This window comes from Triplophysa rosa, linkage group LG10 (assembly GCF_024868665.1).
Source record: "Triplophysa rosa linkage group LG10, Trosa_1v2, whole genome shotgun sequence".
Lineage (NCBI taxonomy): Eukaryota > Metazoa > Chordata > Actinopteri > Cypriniformes > Nemacheilidae > Triplophysa > Triplophysa rosa.
In genome coordinates, this window is record NC_079899.1 from 23,625,032 (window position 1) to 23,649,800 (window position 24,769).

At 38.6% G+C, this 24,769-nt stretch overlaps 2 protein-coding genes across 3 annotated transcripts in view; one reads left to right on the forward strand and one right to left on the reverse strand.

Annotated features, from left to right (window-relative positions):
- Nucleotides 1–157: 157 nt before the first annotated feature.
- jmjd7 (jumonji domain containing 7) lies at nucleotides 158–2,957 on the forward strand. Its single transcript, XM_057343519.1, is given in 8 exon segments — nucleotides 158–393; nucleotides 634–787; nucleotides 1,165–1,418; nucleotides 1,513–1,569; nucleotides 1,656–1,751; nucleotides 1,850–1,923; nucleotides 2,568–2,727; nucleotides 2,847–2,957. Coding segments are annotated over 8 exon segments (933 nt in total). The 5' UTR covers nucleotides 158–344; the 3' UTR covers nucleotides 2,936–2,957.
- A 115-nt stretch (nucleotides 2,958–3,072) lies between these two features.
- Nucleotides 3,073–24,769, reverse strand: part of mapkbp1 (mitogen-activated protein kinase binding protein 1) — a 41,041-nt gene continuing 19,344 nt past the window's right edge. Inside the window, exons 8-31 of one of the 2 annotated variants that reach the window (XM_057343517.1) lie at nucleotides 24,634–24,651; nucleotides 22,598–22,758; nucleotides 20,317–20,506; nucleotides 19,123–19,266; nucleotides 18,722–18,906; nucleotides 18,454–18,545; nucleotides 16,286–16,411; nucleotides 16,119–16,189; nucleotides 14,595–14,716; nucleotides 12,396–12,471; nucleotides 12,203–12,314; nucleotides 12,027–12,090; nucleotides 11,780–11,902; nucleotides 11,556–11,692; nucleotides 11,338–11,384; nucleotides 11,032–11,268; nucleotides 10,048–10,172; nucleotides 9,762–9,916; nucleotides 9,049–9,234; nucleotides 8,543–8,618; nucleotides 8,175–8,452; nucleotides 7,253–8,095; nucleotides 5,599–5,684; nucleotides 3,073–5,470 (exon numbers count right to left, since the gene is read on the reverse strand). In XM_057343517.1, coding sequence (XP_057199500.1) covers nucleotides 5,231–5,470; nucleotides 5,599–5,684; nucleotides 7,253–8,095; nucleotides 8,175–8,452; nucleotides 8,543–8,618; nucleotides 9,049–9,234; nucleotides 9,762–9,916; nucleotides 10,048–10,172; nucleotides 11,032–11,268; nucleotides 11,338–11,384; nucleotides 11,556–11,692; nucleotides 11,780–11,902; nucleotides 12,027–12,090; nucleotides 12,203–12,314; nucleotides 12,396–12,471; nucleotides 14,595–14,716; nucleotides 16,119–16,189; nucleotides 16,286–16,411; nucleotides 18,454–18,545; nucleotides 18,722–18,906; nucleotides 19,123–19,266; nucleotides 20,317–20,506; nucleotides 22,598–22,758; nucleotides 24,634–24,651 — 3,894 coding nt within the window. In that variant the 3' untranslated portion in view covers nucleotides 3,073–5,230. The remainder of the gene's footprint in view (nucleotides 5,471–5,598; nucleotides 5,685–7,252; nucleotides 8,096–8,174; nucleotides 8,453–8,542; nucleotides 8,619–9,048; nucleotides 9,235–9,761; nucleotides 9,917–10,047; nucleotides 10,173–11,031; nucleotides 11,269–11,337; nucleotides 11,385–11,555; nucleotides 11,693–11,779; nucleotides 11,903–12,026; nucleotides 12,091–12,202; nucleotides 12,315–12,395; nucleotides 12,472–14,594; nucleotides 14,717–16,118; nucleotides 16,190–16,285; nucleotides 16,412–18,453; nucleotides 18,546–18,721; nucleotides 18,907–19,122; nucleotides 19,267–20,316; nucleotides 20,507–22,597; nucleotides 22,759–24,633; nucleotides 24,652–24,769) is intronic. The other variant, XM_057343518.1, reaches the window with a different exon arrangement.

Sequence of the window (24,769 nt, forward strand, 5' to 3'; positions counted from 1 at the left end):
AAAAGTCAAATATTCTGTATTGATGACGATTTTTGTTAAATTTAACGCATTTAAATGAATCGATTGTTTATTGCAGTCCAGCTTCGAGCCACTAGAGGACGACAAACACACGCTCCAAACATGGCGTCGCTTCTGCGCATGAGCGGAAAATCGCGTCACAGGAGACGTAAAACATGCGAGTTGCTGAGTATATGAGCTGTCATTCAGTACTTTTAAATCATCAACAGCTAGATGTAAAGTAGTTTGACGAGTAGTAATTCGCTGAATATGAGTAGACTACTACGCATGGCAAGAACGTACACGATGAGTGTTTTAAGCTGACGAAAGACACATAAGCATGTGGAATGGAGGCAGTAAAAGAGTGTTTGAGAGATTTTCCCAGAGAAGCACGGGGTGAGTTTGCTTTACATCATAGGCACGATTATACCCCATCAGCAATTTTCAACACTGAAAGCCTTTAAATCTAATGATAATAGACAACGTGGAATTTGAAATGGCCAACAACCTAAGTGAAAAAAACAGCATTTATTTATTGCAAACATTTTTTTAGTGAGGCCCAAATATGTTCAGGTCAGTTTTTATGAGATAGACTCAAATGTGTCATCATTATAATCTGCGTGTTTTCTCCATCAGAGCTTTAATTAAATGAAGCAGTACCATATCTAGATGAGCCCCTCTCCCCACTTCAGTTTCATCGTGAATGGATTGGTCCTAACAAGCCCTGCATCATTCGCAACGCCTTCAGTGATTGGCCTGCTTTGTCTAAATGGAACCCTGCGTACCTCAGGTCAGCCAATCAGATGTCAGCATGCGTAGAACTCATTTGCACATGCATATCACATACATCTCTATGTCCTTAAAGGAGAAATTCACCCCAAAATGAAAATCCTGTCATCATTATTCATCCTCTCAACAGAAGATATTTTGAAGAATGTTGGTAACAGAACACAGTTGGTCCCCATTGACTTGCATTGGTTTTGTGTCCATACAATAGAAGTCAATGGAGACCAACGATTTTTGGTTACCGACATTCTTCAAAATGTCTTCTGCAGAAGAAAGTCATTCAGGTGTAGAAAAGGTAAATGTAAATGATGACAGAATTTTCATTTTAAGGGTGAACTACTCCTTTCAATGTTTTGAAAACACTTCTTTTGTGTTGCACAGAGAGAAAGTGGGCTCCAAAATAATCAGCGTGGCTGTCACTCCTAACGGATACGCAGATGCTGTAAATGGGGATCGCTTTGTGATGCCAGAGGAGCGTCAGATGAGCTTTTCCTCTCTGCTGGATATCATAGAAAGAAAAGTTAGGAGCAGTGGTGTGTATTATGTTCAGAAACAGTGTTCAAATCTGACGGATGAGATGCCGGAACTGACCGGAGATGTGCAGACTCACATTCCCTGGATGAGTGAAGCTCTCGGTGTGTTGACATATTTCCACATCCATTTGAAACGCATCTCACAACTTCAAAATAATTTTGTGTTTTATTCTCTTTCTTATTATTTTATGTTCAGGTAAACAGCCTGATGCTGTAAATTTTTGGTTAGGGGAGGAAAGTGCTGTCACATCGAGTGAGTGTCTAATATTAAATCTGAGATTCTCAACATGAATATATACAGATAATGCCGTAGTAAACAATGTTTGTTTTCCTCTGCAGTGCATAAGGATCACTATGAGAATCTATACTGTGTGATATCTGGACGTAAAGAGTTTGTATTACTTCCTCCCACTGATAGACCTTTCATACCGTATGGTAAGAATCAAGAAACCCTTTTATTTTGCCTGGTTAGTTTCACAGACATACTTTTATATCGTTGTGCTGTCTGTGCATTTACGTATATTTATTTACAGAGCTCTATCAGCCAGCAACATACAGACAGAAACAGGACGGCGAATTTGAAATAGTGGATGAAGATTCACCTAAAGTGAGTTTATAAAAGGATTTTTGTCAGTAAGTGGGTATAGTGACATTTGAAGATATAAGTGTTGTTTTTTATCATCACTAAAATGTGAAAAAGTAAAACCTATTTTTTTATTTTTTTAACGTGTTTTAAACCAATGAAATGTCAATGTGGTTAAGACTACCCAGCAGAGTACTGTTTAAAGTTTTGTCTTTAGTTTTATATTTATAAATATATATTTATAAATTAGCTAATTTTTAGATTTTCAGTTTTCATGGTAACTTTACTTAAATTTTTAGCAATTTTGTTATATACTTTAATCATCTTATTATTTATTATCTCAATTATTTTTAGGCCAATTTTTTATTTAAAACATTTTAAAAGTTTGAAAGAAGATAATAATACCAAAGATGACCTGTTTACCAAAGATGTACAGTATATGAAGAGTTTGGTTCCAAAATGAGATAACTCAGTTTTTCAAAAATCATGTTTTTGTTGTGTTTTATTGTGTTAGTCGGCTGTATTTTTTTGTTATTATGGCTTAATGAAAACAAACAAACTGCAGTTAACTGCAATAAAAAAACATGATAAAAACGGAGTTATCTAAATTTGGAACCAAACTCGTCATATTCCTGTTAACGCCTGTGTGATGTGTTTCCACTCATCAGGTGCCCTGGATTCCTCTAGACCCTCTGAATCCAGATTTTGAGCGATACCCCTCCTACAGACTGGCTAAACCTCTGCACTGTACTGTTGAAGCTGGAGAGATGCTGTACCTTCCCTCCCTGTGGTTTCACCATGTGCGTCAGTCTCACGGATGCATAGCAGGTGGGTGATGCGTCTGCAAACATGCAACAGTACAAAAATGTATTCATGATTTTTCCTGGGTTTGCAATTTAGATAATAATGTGTTGTTTGATTAAAATATGATATTTTTGTCTCTGCAGTGAATTTCTGGTATGACATGGAATATGACATTAAGTACAATTACTTCCAGCTGATGGAGTCCTTGACAAGCGCAGTGGGAACATTATGACACATTATTAAATAAATATATCTGATTCAGCAAGAAACCTCTTGTACTGTTGATATGTGTGCAAGTTATTCATTGTGGTATGCAAGAAATGTGCAATAAATACAAGAAGTTTCCATGTATTCATGTAATAAATACAATTTTATTTGTTTGACTTCTCTGAGAAAGACTGTGGATGATAGATCTTATAAACACTAAGGATAAAAACACTTGACTTCGGTATTGGAGCAAAAGAAACAAACGTTCTTTGAAACTGGTCCATCTGTCATCCTAGACTACATCATTTCATCATTCGGTCATATGTTCAATGAGAGCAAAGCTTGGTCATCACAGAAACAGAGCTGAAAGCTAAAGGTTCAAATGATTGTTCATGAGGAGCAAGTCAAGCTGGCAAGCATGCGTTCTAGTTTAAAGAGCGAGCTGACCCCAAAATCCACCGATCCTCATGCATAAGTAGTGTGTTCATGCTGTAGTATAGAAGAATTCGGTTGACACTCTTACCAATGTAATCCTACTTTCCGTACAATGTTTAGTTCTGCATCATTCCTGGTTGCTTAGTAACTAAATGAATTCTGTCTGAATTTGAGCTTATGACATTTTTATCTCATGCATTTCAAGTTATGTTTAAATATTAAAAGATGGGGAATGCATACTGTACCAAAAACAGTTTGTAAGTATTAGATTCCTAAATGCAAGATTGCCGGTGCAATCTCAAAAAAGGGGTATTATAGGTTGGTCTAAAAATAGAAGCATACAAAAACGTTGTTCAGCATTGAACTGGTCATTTGCACCAATTGTCCATAAGACCAAAGAGATATAAGAGTTGTGACATCATGACAGTCTTTAAAGTGGAATTTGCAGTGTTGAAGCGTGTCCGCAAGGTACATATTTTTTCAGATTAGGCATTTGGTCAATTGCGTAGATTTTGATATCCTCAATATAATGCAAAAAATTAAAGTTGTGTCTGAGTGACTGCAGATTTTGCTCCATGACAAAATCATTTATGGTAGCAAAAAATTGTGAAGCATCTTCACTTTTTAACAATACAAGAGAATCTGAACACTATCAAATACAGTATGCTCATATAGATAAGAGGTTACAGTACACTTAACTACAAACGCCATCATTAGCTTGGACACAAACAGTGCTTTACTGTACATTATCAATATGGAATTAAGGAAAAGAAGGCTTGTTTCTACCGGAGGTTAGAGAAGCAACATCATCTATTTAGCAAGGAATTATGGGATATACAGAAAGGATTTTTAGGAAGTGATAACAGATTTTGTTTAGCTGTAAATGACTAAAAGAACACCACTTTTTAACAAAACGTACCTTTAAGAAGAATATCATTCGAAAGCATTCGGATTTGTGTCATTTCTCAACATGTTTTCCCACTACATTTCTATTAGGTTAAGAAATATTCCCCAGCATCACCAGAGCGATTCAATTCCGTTGTGTTTATTGTGGCAGTTTTGCTTTGGCTGCCATCTGCAACCTAAAAGGAATCTGTATGAAGTACAAATGCCGGATTTATTCCTCGATGACAAACTGCTGGTCAACGTTAAGGCACCTGTATCCTTGAGACAAATCCAATTTCAAGTACAAAAGCTATCAAAAGACAAAATCATTCTTCATAATTCAGTTAGATTGGTAAAACGTTTTTTTTTTGCAATCCCTAAATATCAAATTTCTGGTGATACTGAACTTTCCTGACACGACGTCACCGTACAACAAACAGTGACCCATCATCACATAATAATAAATACACATCCCACCGTCCCAATTGAACTTGAGAGCATCAGCACAAACACGACATTCAGTATAAAATCATTGTAGTAATAAAACGTTAAAAGTGGGATAAATCTGGCTTGTTAAGACTTCCAGGGATACTGGTCCCTCTGAAAGAGAAATTTGAAATATCAAATTCAAACATGAGCGTTCTCTCAACAACAGTTTGTTGTAACAGTGTTTCACTTCAACATACGTCAGACTGCATCCATGCATAAAAAAACGTCTTTAAAATGATAATCCATGGCTGTACCATGCAGCCAGCATGATGGATAACCCTCGATGATCGTTTATAGTTCATTTGGCAGCCATGTTGAATGGCAATAACATCCAGACATGTCTTTAGTAGCAGGGCACAAAATGATCAGTGGCAAGAACCATCAAGGGTGTGTTGCTGACGTAACAGCGCTAAACATGGAGGTAGAATATCTGCGTTCTTTTCAAACTCTTTATTTCAAACTCCTCGCTTCTGCAATCCAGTATCATGGCTTCAAATCCTGTTACGAGTACTCAGATTTTGTTGTCCATCCTCTTTTCCACAGCGTTGAGGAGAAGTTTGGAGTACTGCTCTAAAAGGGCAAGCGTCCGGTCGTCAGTGTTAGCGAACGTGCGTGCGCTGTCGGCGCTGGGCAGTCTTTGAGGAGGGCACGGAGGAAGGGAATTCAGCTCGACTCTCATCGCCTCAAAAGCTTCGGCCAGGACACGTGTCATTTCCTGCTGCTCCTCGCCGGAGTCGCTGGAGTTGCTTAGCTACAGGAGCACACACACATCCCCAAAGTTAAACTCAATTCACCCGCACAAAGCGTTTTAGACAGTCGTGTGGGCGGAAGTGAAGTCGACGCTACAATTAAATGTAAATGCGTCGAAAGATAACCTACCATTTTATAGAGGTGGGAGGCTCTTTGAAAACCGCTCTGCAGTTCACTGGCAAGCAGCCTACAAGAATCCACATTGAGACATGCGTCTGTAGAGATAAAAAAGACTTTAAATAAGATGAGCAACAAAACCGTATGTTTGAAATCTGATAAATGACAATTACATGCAACTGTAACTGATACCGAGGTGTAACGATACACAATTCTACACAATCAAACGTTTTTTTTTTCATTCACCAATCGATTTTTAGGTTTCAGGATTTTCATTTACTAATAAGCCTTGGAAAAAAACAGAAGACCATTCCAAATTTTTATTTAATCAGCATTTCTAGATGTATTGTGGTCATTCCAGTCCAGTGTCAATTGAATTTCGACAAAATCAAACCTCAGGAGTGACAAAGTCATCCAACGGCAATGTGTAAGACTGACAGCATGACAAGACACATGAAAACTGTCAAGGTTATCACATATTTGTTTACTTTTCCTAAATACATGTTCAAACGTTACGGTTATATTTCTTAGAAGTGAATATGAACTTGTTTTCTTTGCAGTATTTGAGATCTGAAAAAATACAGAGCATCTTTTCTGTTATTTTGACCTGTTTCTTCAGTTTTCATTTTCTGCAAATAAATGCAAATAGAAACAATGTTTTTATTTGAAATTTGGAAGAAATATTGAAATATCATTTTATCTAAACATACCTATGAAAATAATTTTAAAATGATTTCTTAATTTCCCCCGGCTACATATGACACAAGTCAAATGTTCAACCAACAGGATTCAACAAATGGCAAAAGCAACTGAGCATATGAAGAAGAGTAAAATTGGGACATATGATTTAGGACTATGATTCATGCACGTTTGACACAATTTGTTGTACCTGGTAAAACATTCTTATTACACGGCTCGTTGGAATGCTTAATTCTGATTGACCAGTCGTGACATTTGCAGGTTCGTTATTCCCAGATAACAGCCTCTCAAACTAATAACACACGGTAACACGGATGGAGCAAATCATTTTGACACGTTTGTTCGACATATTAAATGTAAATATGTCTTTTAATGAACATATATGACATTATATTTACAAATGATTAAACCAAATTGCCTGTTCGTGACATTTCAACGTCGTCTATTACCTTAACACCAAAAGTAAACGGCTTTTCCTCACAAAAGGTCTGCATTCGGTAAAAATGAGCTAATAATAAATTTCAAATTCACATTTCATGCACAGTTTTGTGGCAGCATGTGGCAAGTAGCCGTGTAATAAGCTGGATAACGTACAAGCAGCAGCCTGTTATCGCGAAATAAGCCTTTAATATTGGGAATTGGTTGATAGGAATATTGTTTCTGGTTTGAATCCTACGTCTAAAGGCAATGACTGGCCAATAGAAATGCTTCAGCATCAACAAAGAACAAACAAAACAAATCAATGAGGTTGAGCATCAAAGGTCTTACAGACGTCACAGAAAGTGTTAGTAAAGCCATGCCTCACCCTTCAGATGGTAATGATTAATGGATGAAGGGGGTGAAGAAGAGATGAAAGAGGTGATGGAGGAAGACAGAGGCCAGAGCCCTTTGGTAAAGAAGTGTTTAGGTAACCCAAGCCGTAGCAAAACAGAAGACGGAACCACAGAAGACTGATATCCCATCAAACCTGAGTCCTGAAGAACACCTGGACTGCACTGTCCCGTTGAAGAACACTCATCCCTGGTGGTTTCCTCTTTTTCCGTCTCTGCGTTTGAGTTGAGTTCTGCTTCAGTCAAATCTTTAGACGGATCTGAAATGAGCACCAAACTGACATCGATCCGATCCGTGGTTTCAGATGGGGTCAGACGCACAGCTGTGACCGGCTGCACCAAACACGCTTCGTGAAGTGAAGACGGAGTCGTTGGGGTTCTGCTTGCGAACCCTTTATCCTTTTGTACAAACCTTGGGCTTTTGCTGCTGGGTGAAAGGGAAGACAGGGAAGGTTTGACTGGAAGAGGATTGGGAATGTCGATATGGAGCAGGGGGCGAGCACTGCCGGTCAGTCTGGCTTGCAGACTTTTGGAGAAAGGACTTTCACTCGAGCCAGCGCTGAGCATCGGTGCAACTGCAGCGTGAGGTGTGTACGGGCCTGGAAAGGGTGCCGCAGTAGTATTTGGAGAGGAAACTATGGCGACGGGAGTTGTTGGCTTGCTCTGTGAGGTGCTCCGTGTGAAGTCCGGGCGTGGATCTGAGGATCCAGGCTCTTCTAGTTCCACCGCGTTCAGGTTGTCCCCCATGGACACGGAGCGGGACATCTTGGCCATGGAGCTGGTGGTAGGGCTCATGTAAGAGCGAGACTTGGGTCTTGTGGGTGTGGTGATGTCCTGTGTGAGCGGGGTCATAGGGCTGGTGAGTGGGACAGTGGGAAGGGAACGTCGTGGTGTAGTGTGGTGTAGGACACCTCGTTCTGAGTTTTGGATCAGTGGTTGGACTTCTTTAGATGGACGAGGAGGTGTCTGGACCACATCAGCTGATGAATCGAGATGAATCGAGTTAGAAAAGAGGTCATGTAGTATCATATATGACCGTGCGAATTAAATGTATGTTACCTTCTGAGGAGATGTTGTGGATGGATTGAGCTTTCCTCATGCCCGCCGATCCGCTCTGACTCGCGGCAGCTTTAGCGATTGGGCTGATGAGCCTGCGGGAGTCTGTGACGGGTGTGCGTTTCTTCTGGATCAAACGCTGAAATGTCCTGTCAGAGCTCTGGATTTCCTGCTGTCTTTTGTTTTCCATGATGGGCCGCACCTCTGAGATAAGGGGCCGCACCACGCCGCTGGTGGTCTTACCATTAGTGCTTTTGTTTGAGGGGAATGGGAATCCAGTTCTTGTAGGGAGAAAGAACAGTCACGTTTTTGGTTTCATGGTCAAGTCTGAGTGCCATGGACAGATATGAATTTCGATGTCCAGGTCTTACCTGCTAGGGGAATTCTGAGAGAAGAACTTTGACGATATGCTGTCAGAGATGGTTGCGGTGACTCTGGTTGAACTTGCTGGACAAAGAAATAAGAGAGTATGAAAATCTAGTTTGAAGTCATAAACACGAACAAGCACCTCTTACTTTAACCAAAGTCCGTTTACGGAAGACATGCCTTTCGGCGGCCATGTTTGCAGCTATTTATGTCAAAGCAAGTCCACAGTCCTATCTACTTGAATGGGGGAAGGCATATATTTCTAAAATCGCTGGAAAAGATCACAATTAAACAGCATTTTTCCGATCAATAATTAAACATGACATGATCTGTATCATAACTCTGGTTTGCTAAGTTTAAATTGCGCAAAAAATTGATTGATGATTGGCTCGTTTACTGGAAGGCGGGACTTCCTTCGCTAGAGCGGCCATATTGAGCGTTGCATTCCTCACCATTCTTTGTAGCGGCAGTGGCGCATCTTGTTAATATAAATATCTTTGGTTTGACCTACCAGGTGTGTTGAGGTCTGAGAGGTTTGCAAAGTGTTTCTTAAGAAATGCCTCCTGGTCTGGTGTCTGAGGCACGGGAGTCTGAACATCACTGTTCTTCAAGGTGTCGTCTTCTTCCTCATCCAGATCCTCCATATCCAGTTCCGAAGAGTTTCCATCGACGCTCAATGGCTCAGTGGGCTCAGAGTCTAAAGCGTACACACAAAGAATGAATATATTTATAAAATACATTGAAATATGACAGAATATTACCAGAACGATGAATTCTGCCTGTAAAACTGTTGTATAGTGATAAACAACCTTGTGAACTTCGTCATTTGGTGAAATAATTAATTCTGAGTATTAATATAATACATTTAATTAATCATTGAATATTAATGTATCTCATCATGTCATCATTTTTAAAGGGATAATTCATCCAATATTGAAAGTTCTTCCATCATTTATCCCTCCTCATGTCATTCCAAACCTGTATGACTTTCTTCTTCAGAACACAAAAGAAGATATTTTAAAAAACATAGGTAACCAAACAACATTGACCACCATTGACGTTGATTGCATAAACACAAAACCACAGAGACATTTCTCAAAATATCTTCTTTTGTGTTCCACATAAGAATGAGACATAGGTTTTAAATGGCATGAGGGTAAATAAATGTGACAGAATTTTTGTTTTTGTGTGCTTTCGCAAAGCTAGATATCATGCCTAACAAACCCCCAAAAAATAGAAATTCTCCAGGATGCTCAGGGCTGGACAGACGGCTGCTGGAATATTCCATTGAGCAGGCGCTGTCTGGACTCTGCTTCTCAAGGCAAGTGTTGACTTTAGCACATCTCATTCCAGGAGGAAACCTATTCACCTGATACTCACTACACAGAAACAGAGAGGAGAGAACAGACATGTGTGTTTGGAAATCACATTAGGAAGAGAAGAATGCATCGCCATAGATGAAATGACTCTTTTGTGTGTACATGCACCAAAAAGACTTGGATAGATCTACCTGCCAGCCAGACTGATTTGGTCTTCACATCCCTCAGGATACAGCACCTCCGCATCTGGAGTCTGAGAGGACAACTCAATGTACTGAGGACGAGTTTGACTTTCTGAGCCATTCTCTTCAGGTACCTACAGCAGTTTAGAAACAACATCGGATCAAAACGTCAGAAAGAAATAAGAACATTTTACAAGTGGGCCTTTCTTGGCTTTAATGTGGAGCGAACATCATGTCAACTTTATGCTCTGCACGACGACATTGCATACTACATCATATTGGTTATTTTTTGCATGATTATTATAATTGACTAAATCTTAACCTTTTAAAACAGCTTTATCATTTTAAATCAAATAAAATATTGCTCTGATATTACTTGGAAAACTTATTTCAGTTTATAGCTGAGGTAATATTTCTAGGTTTTGTTTATGTAGAGGCAATACAATTATTAACTAAAATAAATAAATATTTAATTCAATCTCAAATTAAAATAAATAAAACTTATATAGCAACATAAAAAATAAGCAAATAATAAAATGACAAAAGCAAATCATAAAATTGCTAACAATTAAGCTAAAATCAAAAGGAAACTAAAAATAAAAGCTAATTTATAATATTAATAAATCTACAAAAAAATAGCAATAAAAAATAAACAAATAAGTAATACAATGACAAACGCAAATAACAACATAGCTAAATAACTAAATAGCTTTAATTTGTATATTTTTAGTTTTCACGTTCATTTTAGTTACATTTTTTGCTTTTTTTGCCTTTGTCATTTTATGAATTATTTGTTTATATTTTGTCTATTTTCAGTTTTATGAATATATATATATATTTTTTTACAGTTTTCAGTGTAATATTAAATATAAACAAAACTGCTATAAAACTGAAACAAACTGCTATAAAACTGAAATTAAACTATATTAATGCTGACAAACGTTTTTTTCTTTTTAAATAAAGGTATATCATGATTTTATGATTGTCTCTCACCCATGCAGCGATGGTCTGGAGACTGATGGTGCTTCCCAGTTCTTGGTTCCTGCGTGGTGGTGGTTTTTTATGAACATCAGTGGTTTTACTGGGAAAGAGAGGCATAGCGAAGGACTCCAGCTGCCTCAGGTCCAACATTGACTTCACCTTTAGATCCATGCTGCCGATCCGTCTGGACCAGCGGCGCCTCGGCCGTGGACCTGAACCATCGTGATGCTCAACACCGCTGTTGTGTTGCTTAAGAAAGAACGGAGTGTTACAAAGCATCAAGGGAAAGAAGAAAACCGAAGAAAAGCTGTGATGTACCTTCTTCATCTGGGAGTTGAGATTGTTGTGTTTCTCCTCTGATGATCCTTGAAAAAGCAACAGAGGCATATTAAAAGCTCACGAGGTTCAAATAAATATTTGGAAGATGTCAATCAAATCAAATCTCACAGCACAGCCCAATCCTTAAGAACCGGATGTGGATGTAAACCTAACCAAACCAGTTGATCATGACGGCTGAGGGATGTCAGATGAATTACCGGTTTCCTCGCCTGATGATGATAGCTGAGGGAACATCTCATCTTCCTCCTCAATACCCTCCTCTTCCTCCACATCCTTGTCACTATCAGATGACATGGTGCCGATGACAGGAGCACTGTGGACATCTCTTCTTGTGCTGGTATAAAACAAAAGACACATAGTCAACATTTTTGTAAGGATATAAACAAATTGCGTGTTCTTGTATGCGTGCCTCAATTCTTACCTAACTGTGTTCTGTTTGTTTGGAGGAGTCTTCTGAACCGGTCTGCTGTTTTGTTTGAGCTCTGCGAGACGCTGTCTCATGTTAATGGTCAGCTCAGGACACAGTCGCCATACAAAGATACAGCTGAACACATCGGCACACACCACAAGATGTAAACATCACAATTCAATCCAAACATGCAATGTAAAAACAAGACAAACGTACTAAAATGAACTGAAACAAAGTGTGGATCATTCCACATGATTACCTGTCTCCTGACACCGTTATCAAATGTTTACAGTCATTAGTAAACTTCATCCCAGTTACAATCTCTAAAAGACAAAATACACCTTTATTTGACTTTAAACCGAATGACTGATTATGCAACACAAACATAAAGAAACAATAACAAATACACGTTTTAGCTCATCTGTAGGATCTTACCAGAGTGTCCAAACATGGTGGCCACACATTCTCCAGTGTAGAAGTCAAAGATGCTGATGTTCTTGTCCGAGCAACTTGTGGCCACATACAAACCTGATGGATCTGTCTGGACCTGATAAACATACACAGCAAAAGATCGGAAACGACATCTCAACTAATAGAAAGTCAAATCTCTGATTTTTGTTCCGCTCACCTTGATAAGTGTCCCGTCCTCTCCCTGAGAGCCCTTGTAGACTTTCTTCTGTTTGCCATTGGCAATGTTAAAGATCCTGTAGACATACAGTAAGAAAGATGCTCAGACCAAAACGTAATGAAGTAAAAAACACATATAGGGTGATGTAAAATTAAATGACATTTTTGGTGTAAGGAACCTTATACGGACTTCAGGGAAAAGCAAGTACACCGCCCTTAAAGGGATAGTTCACCCAAAAATAAAATTCATAAAATCATTTCTTCACCCACATGTTGTTCAAAACCTGTATGACTTGTCTTCTGCAGAAAACAAAAGAGAATATTTTGACAAATGTCTCCGTTTCCATACAACGGAAGTCAAGGAATGTTGTTTGGTTACCAACGTTCTTCAAAATATCTCCTATTGTGTTCTGCAGAAGAAAGAAAGTCATACAGACTTTAAATGACAATGAAAGACTTTTAGCTAAACTAATCTTGTGCTTCTTTGTTGACCTGACAAAAATGCAGCACATTTTTATTTTGCCCTTTTCACCTTCCGCCACTTGGAGGCGCTATGGTGTTACACCGTCAATCCGCACCCTTCACAACCCCCAAACCACCACCTATCAGCTTTCAAGAGGAGCAAAACTAATGAACCCCTCAGGCGTCACATGACTTACACAAGAAAAAAAAGAGCCTGTGCCCATTACAGCGGTTTAAAATTCCTAATCGTGTCCAACACACGAGGCCTACAGTCTGTTAATATATGTACAGGAGAGACCTTCTTTCAATAAAGAAACACTGAACAACAGGGAAAAACTGAGAACTGTCCATCTGTATAATATACAACATTCCTGACATTTTTTCTTGCCCACAGCGGCGAATAAATTTGAGGTCGTCGTCTGAATGAACAAAGAAAAAACGGCAACTCATGTGCAGCGCCGGTTCCTTCCCAATGCTTGACCATTAGCGCAACAATAGAAAGCATAACATGAGAAATGATACGACAATCTCACGCAACCTGTGAATAACACATTCATATATTACACGTCTGAACACATTACAGTAATTAACTTTATAAATGGGGAAAATGTGCTTCACTACTATTAAGAAAATAGTTGTGTTGAAAACAATCAGCGAAATATAATTTGTTTTGAAATTACACGCCTCTACATGTTTTCATGTAATTCACATATTGTAGTAAAAGAATCACAGAATGAGTCAAATTTGTGTCGTTGATTTTAATCGGACACACCAGTCACACCACAGACTGACTTCAAGTGTGTTTATATGTATGTACTGTATGTGCACGTGTTCAACAACGCACTTAATACCAGATTAACCAGTCGAGAGCCTAATCCCACCCTTCTGTAAAAACACTTGATAATCTGATAACGCCGTAAACCGACAGACAACACGTAACACCCAGATGACCTCAGAGGTCTAAATATATATCAGTCAAACCCTAACGATTAAAAATCAACATGTATTCATTTACTGTATATAATCAGAGGCGTGTTTTCCATTTTGGGGGCCCTAAGCAAAGTCAAGGCCTGAGGCCCCCCACACATTGCCTAACATTTTTGTTTGAATTGCACAGCAGTATTGACTGAGTACCTGGAATTAATGAGACATATATACATACAAATATAAACTAGATTTATTTTACGTTGAACCACATAACAGCACAAAATTCTCTACAGTTTGTAATAAGAATAAACCTTCTTGGTTTTGGGATGAAAAACTGTCTTTTGTTTTATTCAGAATAACACAGAATGATTTTAGCTACAGTATAAGAAAGTAAAAGGTGCAAGATTCTTCTTTTCATGCTTCTTTTCATAGCATTGTTTTGCTATATTTGTAAAATTCATATTAGATTTCTTTTCTTTTGCTTTCTTTCGTTTTTGAGCACCGCTTTGATACGTGCGCTTCATTGCGTATATCTGAGTGTCTAAATCAAGCGTCAAATGATTTTACCGCTTGTAGCCACTAGGGGGCCCCCAAGCTTGCGGGGCCCTACGCATTTGCATGGTTTGCGTGGTGGTCAACAACGCTACTGTATATAATTACAGACACACATGTGAAAAACAAATGAGCACAATAATAGTTTCCTGGTTGACAGGCCTAACCAGCAGATGCACAAAAAGAGGGATTTATAATACAAATATGCAGATTATTACATGATTATATTGGTAAACAAACACATTAAAGCACATCAGACCTGATGCTGCGATCCTGGCATCCGACGACAGCATATTTTCTGGTGGGGTCGATGTCCATGTCGTACAGCGTTGTCTTTCTCACTATGTGATGCGTTCGTGTGAATGTTGTACCGTCTGTTGTCTGTGTAAAAATGGCAATTCCTTAGATTTCAACCAAGTGTTTATATGGTAGAAATAATAAACAGAAAAATAACAGAATGAAAATGTGCATTTAATTGTCAAAATTTACTTTGATATTTTCTATTTAATCATTTATATAAGATTTACAGCGTTCTTTCAATGTTGAAAGTTATTCAAGTATGAGATCATGATAAGCATTATCACTTCCTGGTCCAGTTTCACACTTTAAGGTCAGAGGTCATAATGTTCTTTCCAACAGATTAAGCAAGGTTCTGTGTTGTTGAGTATTTTACGTTACAGATACATAACCCTGTAATTCGTGTTGCTAATTTACTAGCTTTAGCATCTTAAGACCCCTTTAGCGACATTTTAAAAAAAACGTCTAGCAACAAATCTAACGACTTTTTGGATACACACGTCGCCATTAATTCCCCCGTAAGCACACAAACAGCATAAAGGACAAATCCCTTATCTGTATAAGTAAATGCAAATATGACGTTATGTCATAAATAGGCCAATTAGCATGACGTCAGCTAGCGCAATTTAGTGATTTTTATCAACTTTCCATTAAAAATAGTTGACAGCACTGCCTAGAAATTCCCGCCTGATCACTGTAAGAATGCTTTAATTTACTATTTTGATTTTTAAAAATGTATAAATGAGATCGCCCTTCTTTAAACTCACACTACTACTCGAGCAAATGTTCTGACTGGGTCGGCCCACCCACAAATAACAAACTAGGGCTGTCACGATATCAGAATTTCACTTCGCGGTTATCGTGGCCCAACAGTCTTTTGGCTGTTTTATGAGCAAATACTGCTTTGTCAAATTCATCTTTCATTTTGTTTTTTGGCCAAACGGGCGCTAAATTATTTACGATGTTACCCTATGTGTAGAATTAACACTGTATCGATAATCTTGGTTTTTAATATCACAGTTATTGTCAATACCATTATATTGTGACACTCCCACAACAAACTGCAATACGTCTGCTATCTGAGAAAATGGACAGGTAGGAACCTTCAGTTAAGTTGTATAAACTATTTAAATATTACTGATAGCCAATTAAAATGTAAGAGGTTAAGTAACCAATAATGCAACTTGACCAATAAAGGGATAATTCACCCCAAAATGTAAATTCTGTCACTATTTACTCGACCTCTTGTCATTTCAAACCTTTATATGCCTTTCTTTCTTCCACAAAACACAAAAGAAGATATTTTGAAGAAAGTTGTTAGCTGGACTCCATTCACTTGCATTGGTTTTGTGCCCATACAATAGAAGTGAATGGGGTCCAGTGCTGTTCGGTTGCCAACTTTCTTCAAAATATCTTCTTTTGTGTTCTGCAGAAGAAAGAAAGTCCTAAAGGTACTATCCCTTCAAGCAAGAATTGTGAATCTCACCTTCTGTGCTGTGCGGAAGTATATACTCTTATCCGCTCCACATGTGATCATTCTGACTTTACCCTCATTAGCTGAACAGAAAAAAGACGACAATAATTCATATGAACATTTAGAAATAATCACATTGAGCTGTTAATCTCCATGCTATACGTTCATCAGAACCTCACCAGCGAATCGGACGGCAGTGATGGAGGACGAGTGTTCATCCAGAGTTTGAAGAAGGCTGTATTCGTTATCAGCATCCAGAACGTGAATCAGTCGGTCTCTGCTGGCCGTGGCCAACAGCTTCAGCCCTGAAAACACACACAAAATTCTGCTTTGTTCATGCATTAAAATCATACTGACATTATATCCTAAAGAACCTTTCCAAAAAGTGCCATGGTATTGTTTTTGATAGACTACTTTGGGATATCATACAATCTTTCGTTTCTATGACAGATATCTAAGTGGTACCACAGAATTAACATCTGTGTATTGTTGTAAAGTCACAGCATACCAGCCAAACTACATTTCTGAAATAGCAGACCACGTAAAAATGTTCAAATAGCGTGTTGAGTCTTCAGTAAACGCTAGCGCTTGTTCTCTCACCACATGCTGATTCACTAACACACCGTGTTCATGTGTGACTTTGTAAGCATAATGCAAACAGCCAGATCATGTAGAAATGAGCTTTCATTTCTATAAAAAACTCCCTTAGGTAAAGAGTTGCAAAGTTACAGCAACACAACAATGAAAATGTGATGTCCTTTAGTGCCTTACACAAAATGTGCAGATTTCTCATTTATTCAATTGTGCAATCTGATCACGTGCATGTTATACAGGTATAGCAAAAGTGCACTGACAAAATGTCTTATTAAGACACAGATAGCGTGACAGTAGACTGTATCCAGGTTGTTTATTAAAAAATGTTTTCAAGTGTCTTGAAATTTAGTTATACAGTTGCTGTGCACACCTGCTTATTCTTTTATGTTAAGCCTATCCTTCTCAAACCTGTATATTGAAACCCACAGACGCCTGCGAATAAAAGATCTTAAAAGGTTTTGCTCTTAGCGACGAGGTACATTTAGGGTTAGGCGGTTCAAATGTTACATCGCTAAGCAACGTTCTCTCTCACACATCTAAAAATGTGTGTGTTCCGGCAGATGTTGTGTTTCTCAGCACGCGCTTACAATGTCTGGTCTTCAGCCAGATATAAACTACCAGCTACAGCGACACAAGCTCGACACGACTCAACGCTGACCTGCACTTAACACAGCATGAGAATGACTCTTAATATGACTGCACTAAACCTCCAGTGCTGGGGAGTTTCAGGAGACCAGAGAGCATTAAATCATTCATTAGATGTGTTTGGCTGTGCAATATTTCCAGAAGAAAATAGCAAAAAAGTCCCATAGACTTGCATTGAAGGACGAACCTAATCTATATCTAAAGAGCATAATATTTGCTTAGGCCTAGTAAACAACCACTAAAACAAACCAAATACAGTAGAACCTCCATGAAAACCCACACAAAACTTATTCAATTCCATTTTATTTATAAAGAGCTTTTCACCATTTTGCATTGTTGCAAAGCAGCTTTACATACAATTACTGTACGTACATACTCCCTGACACCAATTCGGAACACTCTACAGTAGCAACCAATATTGTGAAAACAACATGAAATCTACCCAGAACTCCCTAGCAACCGTATAAGAATCCCAGACAACCACTCGGAACAACCTAACAACCATATAGAAACTCCTTGACAACCACTTAGAACACTGTGGCAACCACAGACTATATGACAACAACACAGAACCCCTCCAATATGTTTTCATAAAATATAACAAAAACATAATATAAAACATTGTTAAAGTGTTAAGTTGTTCTCTTGTTAAATGCTAAAATATATTTTATGACTATGTATTATTTTCATTACTATACTTTTCCGAGTACTAATCAGGGGCTATAAACGTTGCTTCAAGATTGTTTTTATATCCCGGAGGGGACTTAAACCTGAATACACGCCAACTCATGGGGACTCGTGTCAAAAAAGCTTGTAAATCGTACAGAACAATATTTTTGGAAAATCTAAAAATGCTTTCTAAAAACGTTTTCTATGATCTTTAGGTTTAGGGGAAGGGGATAAAATATACAGTTGTTCAGTAAAAAAATCATTTCGCCTATAGACTGTCCTCACGGAGATAATATGTGTGTGTGTCTAATGGTGACTTCAGGATTATAAACCATCTGCTGAACATCTGAACCAGAGCAGCATCTGTAACCGAGGCATTAAACAGCATCTCACTGTTGAATAAATTCAGCTGGAGGCCCTTTGAGCTCTCCTGACTCACCGGTCTCAGGTTTAGAATACTCCAAACACAAGATCTCAGAGTCGTGGGCCTGAACATCCAGAATCTCCTCCATGCTCTCCAAATCATGGATTCTGTGAACATATTAACAACAATAAATGGGTACATGCCCACATGTTTGTGTGACTACAATGCTCACATGACACGCAGTCCTTTCCATTAAAACGCCCAGAGGATCAATTATTTAAAATCAATTAGTGCAGAAGCGTTAAGTAGTCCTGTGAAAAACAGCTGTCCCACTGTGCCAGACCTCAGCGTTCCATTGCGGTCCCCTGATGCCAAGTGCATTTCATCTGGGCTCACACACATGGTCCTAATGCCTGTCCGGTTCTCGGAGGTCTGCGGGTCGACCTTCTCCGAGTTACTAGAGAGGGTGCAATCTGTGTCCAAAAGGGTGGAGGTGTTGTTGTCCATATAAATGACCTTGTGGAGGTCCTGCAGAGAAGAAAGCAAAATAAAATAACTGAATTAACTGTAAACTGCCAAATCATCTGCAGTGGTCCCGAAAAATATCATTGCATTAGATTAGACACATTATGATACCTTTTTGCAAAAGTTTATGTATAAAGTTTATGTTCAGTTATGATGCTTGATTTGGTATTACTCATAAACAAATGTGATTTTATTGTAGTCGGACTTTAGGAAACCTACACCGCTGATAACGTTCCGGTTGAGCGTCGTGTTCTGAGCGTCTGTGTTCCACAAGCGGATCGTGTTGTCAGATGAGCAGGTGAGGAAGGACCCAGGAGACCCGGGAGACAAACGTGACTCGCCATCCTTTCTCTCTGGATATACCTGCAGGACAAACGCATGAGTGACTAAACCAGACAACACACAAGAACATCATTGCATTTACAATATAATTATATGCATTACAGTACAAACTCATGCATGCAAACAAATACAGGTGTATTTACTTTTTAGTTACTTAAAAAGTAACTGTGTTAGCATCTCGTTAAACGTGTCATAAAACAAACAGATCCAGTCCTGATGCCTGATTGGTCAACACAATTGGTCATATTTTTCCAACATGTCACTAAATGCTAGACCGGTTAATGAAAAATATCAACAAACTAAGGCACATTCCTCCATCATTTGATCCGATACGAAACACCCACGACATCACCTGTACATATAACAAAAGCGTACTTTGTGCAGTAGCATGTCACATACTTGTCATCGCTGACCGAACAACAAACAAAAACACTAAAACGCTCCTTTCATCTCATATGAAAAAGCTACACGTGTAATTAATAAAAATAAATAAAACGTAGCTACAAAAGCTACAGGCCAGGTCGAAACCTACGGCGGGCGGCTTTTCATTGTCACAATAACGCATCGTGAGGTCACGCAGACCACACAATAGAACAAAATATAAAAACATGAAAGACTCACGTTATGTCAACATACAAAACAATGACAGGACATAAAAAAACACAAACATGCTCAGACTAGACTGGTGGACATGAACCAGCCTTTCTTTAACAAACTACAGCGGAGACTTGTTGGATTCGTAGTTAAGAATAAATAATATAGGAAGCATTATTTATTCATTTTATTTTGACTATAATTATTTTTAACCGATGCCATTTTATTAAACGCGATCTTTCTAGAAGATACACTCCGTGACATGTAAACAATAACCGAACGTAATTCTATTCATGCGAAGCTGTGATATACACAGTCGCTGTGCTCTGCGTCATGGCTCTATTTATTCAGCTTTGTGTATATTATCTATATAACTTAGCTGGAATGCTGGACCAGTCAGCATCCATGACTGGTGTTATAATATTGTTCAGATGACAACCTAATGTTTGCATAAGTCTAACTTGTGTCGTATCTCACCTCCACGCTCCAAACGCAAGACGAGTGGTACAGGGCCGAATACACCTTGCCCACCTTACGGAGATCGCGAATATCCCACACGTACAGACTGTGGTCGTTGTAGACGCAGGACAGCCAGCGGTTGGTGGGGTCATAGGACACGGCAACTGTGTCGGGATACCGGACGTTCTCCTTGTAGGTGAAGAGGTGACTGTGAAGAGAAGTCGTGATGGATTAGTCGGACTGTAAAGACAGCTGGACCTGTGGGGTCAAACAGGGTCATCTTGGAAAATGCTTCAAAGCTGAACCCGAACTTAAGACTGCCAATTATAAGGAGACAGATGCAATGATGGGGTGTAAAATACCCAGGAACGCTCTGAGGGTCAGTATTCTGAGATCAATAGACATACAAGGAACACTGGCTTATATTTAAAAAAAATCATTATATACGGTATGTGTATTTCCTGGATTCTGACCCATGCGTAGTTAGCATGACCATGATGTCCAAATCTTTGGCTCATATTACATACTAGTGCATTCTAAAATATGACTAAAATAACCTTTAGAACATTTAAAATGTATAGTCTTTCTCTTCTTAAAAAAAGAGAGCAAAAAATACTGATGACTCATCTTGTTCTACGCAGTCCTCATGAAATCAACATCCTCATGAGTCCTCGTGAAATCAAAATTCAAGATTTTTTGGCATTTAGTATGAAGTCTTAAAGTCCCTGTGAACCAGAAGTTGCGTTCGTTTTTACTTCCGTATTTTGACGCATTTTCGAGTTAAATGGAATTTTCGAATGAGAAAAATAGTGGCTGTGGCTTTCGTCTTTCTCTGCGATTTGATTGGATGTATAAGAACAGCCGCTGCATTTTGAAATGGAACTGGCAGCAAACCGACAGTTGAAGGGGAGGAGTTAACGGATGCTCCGCCCAAGCCATCTAACATGCGTCATTAAAGTGTCACGAAACCTCCCCTTTCAGCTACATTCTACCACACTGTCGTTTTTGAAAAATGCAATTAAAATGGGCGTGAACGCTGTGAAAAGAATAGCCGTTAAAAACCAGCGAAGGTTCCAGCATGGGAATCCAATCACAAGGCGCTGTCATGAATAATCAGGAGAAATGTCTTCTCATTGGTCAAGAAAACACAGTCTCATGAATAATAATGTGACACCGACGCGTCATCGATGTACTATAGTACATCGCCACATCACATCCTTTGACGTTGGCCAGATGAGGATTTTAAACCCAGAAGGCAAAAATAGCGCAAAAAAGCTAGAAATTAACTAGTTTTCTCTACTGTAATAACTTACAGTTGCTTACAATGTTTTCTATGATGTGCAACACAACCAACTTTGTTTACATCTAAATAAATGTTGTTTAGTGTTACGGAAGTGCATTTTCAGATTTGAACTGAAGATTATGAGGACACACGGATTTTAAAAAGTGAATGAACCACATTGATAAACTATTTACAATAAACGCTACTGTGTTTTATAAAAAAAAGCAATTGTAATTTTTAATTTCACAGGGACTTTAAGGATATCTATAAACTAGTGTGCTTTAAAACATTCACAAACTTTGTATTTCGAGGATAAAAGCATTCAAAACGAAAATTTCTTTCACCTTCACCAATACACATCAACGATTTTTATGACATCATTCTGCACTTCAGCTTCTCATCAAATTTTACCTGTGAGGTAAACTCAATGCTATTGGCTATTCTTAAATGGCGAGGAGCCACTCGGTCCTTACTTGGCTTTCTGTTTGGACTAACTTCCTATTTCAGTGGAAATTACATCATTGCATCGGATAAAGAACTTCTGTGGATCTTTGAAGCAAAAAGACAATCAAAGTCTCACTAAAATAACAAACAACTCTTTCTCAGTCAATTCAGATATATTGTTCACAGGGCATGTCGACACACCGTATAAAGAACATTAGTGTAAAACCAATAAGTAATTCAACATGTCTCCTCGAATATAATATTTAACAGAGGTCACCAGCTCCGTCTCAGCCCTGCAGCCGTCTTTGCATATTTATGGGAGACGGACCAAGAGGTCTCGTGCGTTATTGACAGTCTGCGGGGAAAGCCGAGAATGTTAAAGAGATAGCACACTGTACGCTGCTTTATCTAGACTGTACTCATCCAGACTGAATCCTAAAAAATGACACGGACATCAGGAACATTTCTGGAGATCTGAATATGCATGAGGCTAGTCACCAGATGGCAGCTCATCCAGTACATGTAACATGGTCATGGTTGTGATGATTTCTGTCAGGCCGATCTTCATCTTACCTGGCCTCAGTGACAGTGGCGATGTCCGTGCCCAGGCTGTGGGGGTGAGGCAGTGTGCAGATAAAGTGCAGGTCAATGGGACTGAAGGCTCTCACTGTACCATCAGCACAGCCGCAGAATATCAGATCCTCGGTGACGGACAAAGACGTGGCCATACTAGTCTGAGAAAAAGAGACAGAGAAATAGAATTCAATGACAGGGAAAGCCCGAGAGATTTGGGATATGCTAAATAAACTGCTCACTTTTTAACCCTTGTGCATCAGTTTAAAAAAGTTTCACTTAGTCCAAAAACTGTCATACAAGTATGATATATTAATATTATATTATATATGTCAGTAAATGTATTATTCATTTATTCTGAATCCTCGCCAACCCAACAAAAGCATTTTATACACAATGCATGGTTTAATGCTAAAATGGTAATGGTACTAAATACTGCCATTTAAATGGGTTTCAATGAGGACGTTTTGGTCTTTTAGAGCCTATTCTGTGAAACTGGATTTTAAATATATTTATGAAACTAAATGAGTGTAAATTCCAACAAAAAACACTCTATTTATGCTGTTTGCATTAACACGTGGTGAAAACATAAAAAAAGTAAAAAGGACCAAAATGTCCATATGGGCGCATTAGGGTTGAAAAGTTAAAATGTTATACTGAAAAAGCAAATTAACCAAATATTCATGAATTCTTTGATAGTCAACATGAAAAACCCAAAGACTTTAAAAGAAAAACAAATAAACTAATACACAAGCTGTGCAAGGCCAATTGCTAATAATAATAATAACATGCATTCATTTTAATGTTGTGGAAATGCAGATCTTTCAGTAGAACTTGGCCTGTTTGGATTTTGTGTGGGCAGTCATTACAAAATATGACCAATAAAAATGAACAAAACATTTTGATGTCTGTGATGTGTGAATGGTCACTGTGAAATTCCACTGATAATGAGATGGAAAATAAAAAGTACACAACCTGCAAATACAGGGTTATTACAATGAAAACAAAGCTAAAATGAAAAATGCATCATGCTGTTTGCGCCTAAAAAAAAACTTGCCTAAAGCAGATGAGTTTTATGTGTGTTAACTGTTCCCAATGAGATCAATCTAATACAGGATTGTAAACGCCTCCTTTACTGAACTAATTTAATAAAGTACAAACAAAATCAACTTTATCTCTACAAACTGAGTACATCAATTTGTGGAAAAAGACTCATGCTGTTGACAAACAGAGACGCTTTTGTTTGTCTTTCTGTTCTGTTTTCCCAGAGCATCGGGATCAGGGGCGGCCACAAAAGCATTAATTGTGCTTGTGCCCACCTGCTCCGACCGTGACCCACATTGAACGTTTGCAAGGAGTCCGATCGAGATCTTCTGTCAGTTCTAAAACACGTGCTTCAGGTTTACACCACTGCTCGGACCACAGGGTTTTGTTTTCTCTTTTCCTTTTAGATATTCAAAAATATTACAACTACATCCAAGTCCGTCGATGTGGACATAGCATCACGCCCCAGCGAAGGTTTACAGATGCTATTGTGGAAGTACTCTATTCACAGGCTTGGTTGGAACCTAACAATTGCATGAGCATTAGTCATGGTGTCATAGAATCGGGACAACAGAGAATGGAGTGATCCTGTATGCCCACAGAAATTCAGCACAATTTATTTTTCCTGTGCTGGTTGGGGGTCAAATAAGATTTTTTGGTAGCTAAACACTTAATCAAACTTCACTGTGAAATTGACAGGAAATAACATTTATTTAAATGAAATTGTTATGAGAGATTAAAGGAAAAACAAACATGAGGAAATGCAATGAATTCTGCACACAAACTCTCCAGGAGGAGATTGACAGGAAATGGGAAATCCTGTGTTTGAGAGCAGAAAGATAACTGCTGAGTGAAGACACTGCAATGGGGTCAGACATCCGATGAGTTGCACGAGTGAGCATGACCAACAGCGGTACATGTGAAAAATAATTTCATGAGTTTTATAATGAGGTGTTATAAAGCTGAATCTACAGCTCTGATATGAAACTTACTGCGAAACTGTCATTTCTCTGGAGTGTGAGAGGAGGAGAATTAAAACAAGACTAATATTAGACAACAGCAGCATTAATTAACACAGCCACATCCAAACACACACACACACGCACACGCACACGCACGCACGCACGC